This window comes from Thunnus albacares, chromosome 3 (assembly GCF_914725855.1).
Source record: "Thunnus albacares chromosome 3, fThuAlb1.1, whole genome shotgun sequence".
Lineage (NCBI taxonomy): Eukaryota > Metazoa > Chordata > Actinopteri > Scombriformes > Scombridae > Thunnus > Thunnus albacares.
Window position 1 is genome coordinate 19,307,427 of NC_058108.1, and position 6,929 is coordinate 19,314,355.

A 6,929-nucleotide genomic window follows, 5' to 3' on the forward strand; every position below is an offset into this window, starting at 1 on the left:
GTCTGACCTTCTCCCAGCTCCTCTTCCATGTAACTTGGCATGTTCTCATTGTTATGTAAATGTGTGTTTTCCTCATGCTAATATTGTCCTTGCCGCCACAGCAGCAGTAGGAGATAAAGGCGAATATTTCAAAGTTGAACAATCCCATCCAGCAGGAGTTTCTATCACGCTTCAGTTTATACCTCATCTCCTGCATAGCCTTAGAGGATTTCTTACCAAAGTTGCTGGAAATCTGCCATTTTAGAGACATGCACCATGCTGAGAACAAGAGGTGGGCGGATACAGAGAACATTCAAACTGACACAGAGGGAGGAGGACAAACTGAGATGTTAGGGAACATGTTGAGACCATTAAATGTGTCCTCTGTTCATTGTCAGACACTGAAACAAACAAAACAGTGAATGTGTTGCCTGTCTTCTCCTAACTGCAGTAGCTTCACTATTCACTTTAGCACAAACCTGTCAATCCGTAAATCTCTGAGACAGATAACATGGATGGTAAGTTTATGTTTAAAATAAGGTGACTGATAGACAGCTCGGACTGTCTGTGTGGAAGCAGTGGCTACAAACTTTACCTATTTGTTTTTAAATGTTGAAATAACATGTAGAAGTGCTTGTGGATGGATTCACAAAGTTGTCAGCTGAATAAGATCACATATAATCAATTTTAGTGTTTTAGTATAGACACTTGCGGTCAACTCGATTCATTAATTAATTGTTTGTTTTATAAAATATCAGAAAATGGTGAAACTGACATGATTTCACGTTACTGCAGTGATTTATCGTTCTACATAATCCAAGCTGCATCCGTTAATATCCAGCTGTGATTGTGATTCTTGTGTTTTCTCTGTTTGCTCTCCAGGTGGCACCTCTGTGTCTGGGCAGAGCAGGAGCCTGTGTGGTGGCCGTCAGACTGTGAAAACACAAACACCGACATTTTGATGAGGCTCGGAGACCCTTCTCTTTGTCTCCCGCCTGCCTGCCAGCGTGCGACCAAACACTTGAAACGGAGAGACTGATTACTGATCGCACTTCAGGTTTTTACACTTCAGCAAAGTCAAATTTGACTGTCCTTAAAGACTGCCAGTCATTCATTTCAATGTTTGGGGGGTGAGGTTAGGGTTAAGGTATCAGGTGTCAAGCATCTGATAAGGTTTTTCACATTTGTACATCCTGATAACTTCCGCCAAAGTGAACTGCCACCGACAGCCATGATGAAGAAGAATCTGCAATGTTTATTTGAGCATGACAGAACAGCTGTCTGGCAGATTTTTTTCTTGCCTTTTATTTTATCTCTCTCACACGAACACACACACACACATATAAAGCTACATGACTGCTCTCTGCTTCTATTTCTGCTGACAGAAAAGGTGAGAGAGACAGAGAGAGATTGTCAACACTGTTGAGATGCCTCATCATTTTACGCTCTAGTTTTTCTTAACAACATCTGATCGTCTGTATTGATGCTATTTTAATAGCAATATATTCCCCATTGTTTAATGCTGCAGTTGGCAAGTCCTATTCTTTTTCTCTCTTGCCCACTGACAGATGAAAAAAAGACTTTTGACATAATCAGCACAACTTTATGAACAGCTATACTGTAAGGAACTGCAAACCTCTTTACTTTTCTCAGTCAAAAGCATATCATCATGTTTTATCTGATTTTTCTTTGTGTATGTCTTCCACGTTGCATCAGCCCACATCTGAAGGATACAGTGTACAGTGAAACGCGATTTATTGTTCAGCTCATGTTCAGTTTTAGCTTTTTTAAAAAGCTACAATAGCAAATTATTCAACTTTTTCTTTTTTTTTTTAACTGTGTGATTGTACAATTTTTCACATGGTAGAGAACTATTAAGCACTTTTTACTGGGTAGCCTGAGTAATGACAATAATAATAACAATAACAACACTGTGGCCCTTTGTTGACCCCTGTTGGGAAATTTTGTTAACTTTGTTTTCAATTTCCCTCGGAGCACAAGGTCAGCTATTTACAGGCTCGGTTTTCTGCAGGGCCAGTTGAGCTTTTCTGTCTGCCAACTACCATCTTTTTCTCCACTATAGATGCATCTTTTGTGTGTGTGTGTGTGTATTTGTGTGTGTGTTCATGTGTTTGGGTGTTCAGAAATTGCAAGGAGTATATTTTTATCTCAAATGAGAATCTTCCCCCCTCTTCCCTTCCCCTCTCCACATCTTCAATTCCCTGCTGCTTTCTCTTCATCCCCATTTTCCCATTTCATCACCGCACACACACGCACACACATACACACACACACAGAAATACATGCACTACCACGTTTGAGAGCACAATCGGATACCCAGACAAAATGAACAACAGACCATATAATGAGACCATGAATTTAATAACGATTCAGCCGGTGCCGACGTTTTGTTTGATGTCGAGTTCAAAGCGTTATTAGATTTGATGCTGCCGCAGACAAAGTATCAGACAGACATGAGGGGAAAATGAATCCAGTGAAATAACCTCATGTGTCCATATTTGCCGGCTCGTTTAAGTACACTCACATGCCAAGAAACCTTGAGAACACGAAGACGCAGACTGCAGGTTCAACACTGACATGTGCCACAACCATTTTACGTTGTATGCGTAATTGTGTTTTCCCCCTGGTTGCTTGGATCTGCTCTCCTGGTCTGTAGTGTGTGTGCGTGTGTACAAAAAGCAAACTCCTGACAGTGAGAGGCAAAGCAGGCATCCTGTCTGAACTGACAGATCTAGAGCTAATGTAGCCCCCAGGATGCACATCACAAACACACATGGACATACAGCATACACACACACACACACACACACACACACACACACACACACTTATAAAACGACACACTTAACCACACAGCTGAAAACCAAGTGCCCCAGGAGCCGGCGAAGATTGAAAAGCCTCCCAAATTTGCCGGCATGACATGTAAAAAGCAGAGACGGGCAGCCGAGCAATTCCCCACAGCTGAGCTGATGTTTATTCAGGCCTAATGCACTGCTGCATTATTCTATTTTCTTCCCCTTCAAACCTTCTTGCTGTTTATTTTGAGCAGAATTCTCTTTAGATCAGAGCAAAAAGAAGTGTGTCACCTCCACTATGTCGACATATTCGGAGAGTTTGATTTCAGTCAGAGATTAAAATTAAAAGAAAAAGACACATTCCAAATCAAATTATATATTGGTGTATATTATGTACATAAATAAATATAAAATCTGTATGTAGTTTAATTGCATTATGCTGTATATTATACAATGCCCACTCAATACACCATGTGTTATTGTCTGTTTGTTTTTGTACCATGAATTGAGATGAAGAAGAGGTGTAATAAAAGTGACAGTCGGTGAGAAATGGTGCAGCTGCTCATCTCCTCTTTTTTTCTACCAGAATGTTACACCTCCTCTTTTACTGTATAAATTATGTATGTACAATATATGCTGCTGTAATATGCTGTTATTGGTCTTTTATACATTAAAGTCAAGATGTGATTTAATACTTTTTGTCTGTTTTTCCCTATGTAAAATACGAACGCACAACAGCTTAACAATAACAGCTAAATCATGTTTATGCTACAGACAGTTTTGCAGACAGTTTCCATTCGTCACAAAAGCGTATCACAATAAATGCAGTGTATGTTTATAAGTGCAGCTCTGGCAGCGGCCTTTGCAGGTCAGAGGTTTCTGTAGGGTTTATGCAGGTTTTGCTGCTGAATTAATATTCTGAACAGTTTTGAGCCTGAAGGTTAATATGAACTCATTATTCTTAAGGGTGGATGTTCTAACTTTAAAAAGCTGCAGCCTGAGCCAGAAACACAGGAGTGAGTTGAAGCATTCAGAGAGTAGAAAAAGTGTGTGAGCAAGAGGAATGCTCACATTTTACAGATACTTTAACCCCGGGACAGCGGCCAGTAGCCAGCTGATTCACTCTGTTATTTATTGCTGGGGAGGCTTTAAATCATAACCAGCTCTGACAAAACGCCTCCCGGTGGCGCTGAGAAATGATGCCAGTGACCTTGTCTGGTTTTCTTAACAGCACCTTAGTCCATCACGTCTGACAGGAACAAGAGGGAGACGGAAAGTGCTGGACTGTCTGGCTCCATGTGTTTGTCATCCAGATGTAGACATAGTGCTATACAGACGTGTGCACATCTGCATTTACCAGGCAGCTTAATTACCACTAATGGAGTTCTAACGCTGCCCCTCATTCATTAACATTAGCCCTTTCATCACCTTATGGAGACTTGTGTCATGTCAATTCTTTTCAGGGGATTTATTAGTCAATTCTGAGGTTTATATCTTAACTTATTATTATGATATTATTATGATATTCATCACAGATGCACAGCAAAAATCTTAATATTTTGTCACACGTAACTGTCTCCGTCTGGTCAACGCAGTCAGGACGGTTTCTATGTGTATATCTGGGCCAAAGCTGGATTACCATTTGGACAAAGGCAGACCCTATGGTGCCCTGAACACCAATGGTTGGCTATGTGTGAGTTGTTTTGGGGCATGTTGATTAATTGCAACATTTTGGGGGGAAATATGAACCACTAAAACACATACAAATCTTCAATATTTCATTTGATATTATTCTTACACGTTGCATATTCTTTTAGAGCATATTCTTTTAGAACTTTTGGATAATCAAATTATCACAAACTTCAGGCAAATGCTCGATTATGCTTATGCTCGATAAGAGCCCACCGCTCATTTTTGCTCCAGGGCCTCCTAGCGGGTTAATTCGTGCTCTGATTTGGGCAGATTTCTGTTGAGATCTAACAGAGAATTATGCTCACGGGAGTCATTTCCAGAGTGTTTCCTGGGGATGATATTCAACACCTGTATTCAGACACACTACATGCAGCACACCGTTGTCATGTTTATATCAATTGGCAAGCTGGATTCTCAACACATGGACATTTTTTTTACATCTTGTATGTGTATCAATGTGTATATTGTGTGTCCTCGTACCAAACAGTGTGTCCCAAGCACATAAACCCTCAAAATAAATGGTAAGTACAATTACAAAGAATAATAAATGAATAAGAGTTATATATAAAACACTTGAGCATTTCAATTTATTTGAACACATGGACATTTTTAACTCTCTGAACTATTTTCCTAAATGTTGCTCTGGATTCTGGCTCTGCAGTCTGTCACATCATTATTCAGTGATGTGTTGTGCCACATTACTCACTGTACAGTTGGCAAATGACTCCCAATAGTAGCTTTGTTATATAGTAAGTACGGTGGCCCCCAAGGACAAAGCACACACAGGATTGAAAGCATAAACATTAAGGGAAACGTTCTCAATGAAGTCTTTAAAGTGCTCCAAAAAAACAGATATTTGAACATCAACATTTCCATGACAACTGGGCCTCTTCATCTCCTGAGAAAGATCATGTGGTACGATCGAAAGGTCCAGAACAGCCACTTAATGGACTTTGTTGTGAGATTGTTTTATTGTTAAACTATAAGATACAATAATTGTTTTAAAATGATTCAGTTTCTTTTGCCTTATTGGAAAGTATGTAGAAACACTTGAAAAATATACAGCATTGTTAAAGCATTCAGCTACATACTCACTCAGGGTTTAATTTCTCACAAAACATTCATTTTTCATCTGTTTTTTTTTTTCATCTCTGTGCTCTAATTTTACCATTTTGCTTGGAAATCATACAGCTGCTCCCTTCGGTGCATCTTAATGAGATCTGAGTCAGCAGGGTGTATTCTGCTTCGGCATGCCAGAGCACAGAGAGAAATATTTGTGTCACACAGCTGGTGTTTCATTCCAGCTCTGAGGTTTGCACAGGAAAAATAAGATGTCAACTTTCCATCAATGTGTAAGAAAGTACAGAAGACCAGAGTGTTGTTCTGCCCTCTTTCTTCAACAGTGAAATTACAAAAGAAAAAGAGCAGTTGACTTTGACATCTGATTTATTTCAGATGGACATGAGGATGATAAGTAAGCCTGTTCAGTGTTTCCTTTCTTCCAAAGAGCATTATGGAGCATTTACAGGACAACAGCATAAATAAAATAGGACAGAACAGATTATGGATTATATCAGTATATGGAAGCATTGGAAAGAGAAAGTCATGAAAATTGTACAAGGCTGCTCTCTACTGGACCTGTGGTGGAAACACAACATTCGCTGAACCGAAATTACAGAATTTACAAAGAGAGTAGAGAAAACAGCTGTGGTGATACTGTGGTCATGGCTGGATTAACCTCTTATGGGGCCCCAAGGCAAAAGTTTGTTGTTGGGCCCCTATTGACCTTCACTATGCATGGTAGAACTCTAAAGCTGCAATGATTAGACAGAACATTTTGATAACTGATTAAACAAAAATGCCAAAAATTCTCAGTCAACTGAGTCAACTGAGACCAACGTTCATGATTCCCTCCACCTACAAATAGTCTCAGCACTGCAGCCTGCAGGATGTTAACAAGCTACACTTGGACCGATGCACCAGATGGGATCATATATTCAGTGAGTTGGCAACACTGCACACGAAGGTGCTTTGACAATAGAAAATATCAGCTCCATTATTTGTTGAGTTGGACTCCATAAAACATCTAATAAATGTCTGTATTGTTATTAACGGCGTGCTCTCCCAGTTTACTGCAGTTGTTTACTGTACATAATCCCATCAGGAGCGCTTGGACAGATGTAGAGCTCAAATCTGTGTGCATAAAGTATCTCCTCAACAAACACAGCTGGCTGCACACTCAGAGATTATGTACACAATATAATACCTCAAGGCTCCCTTTATATGCTGCTCCTGAATTTTCTACAGAGGGAAGGAACCACAGAGAGATGTTTAAACATCCTCTGTTGTTTCAGCTTCACAATCTGTTCAGTTTAATCTGAATATTTTATGTGGGAGGATTCAGTCTTTGTAGAGCAGATGTCAAATCTGTGAGGAAGTACC

At 39.8% G+C, this 6,929-nt stretch overlaps 1 protein-coding gene across 4 annotated transcripts in view; it reads left to right on the forward strand.

Annotated features, from left to right (window-relative positions):
• klhl5 (kelch-like family member 5) overlaps positions 1-3,060 on the forward strand; it is a 53,825-nt gene extending 50,765 nt beyond the window's left edge. For all 4 annotated transcript variants that reach the window (XM_044346828.1, XM_044346829.1, XM_044346827.1 and 1 more), the window contains one exon: positions 862-3,060. In XM_044346828.1, coding sequence (XP_044202763.1) covers positions 862-918 — 57 coding nt within the window. In that variant the 3' untranslated portion in view covers positions 919-3,060. The remainder of the gene's footprint in view (positions 1-861) is intronic.
• The last annotated feature ends 3,869 nt before the right edge of the window (positions 3,061-6,929 follow it).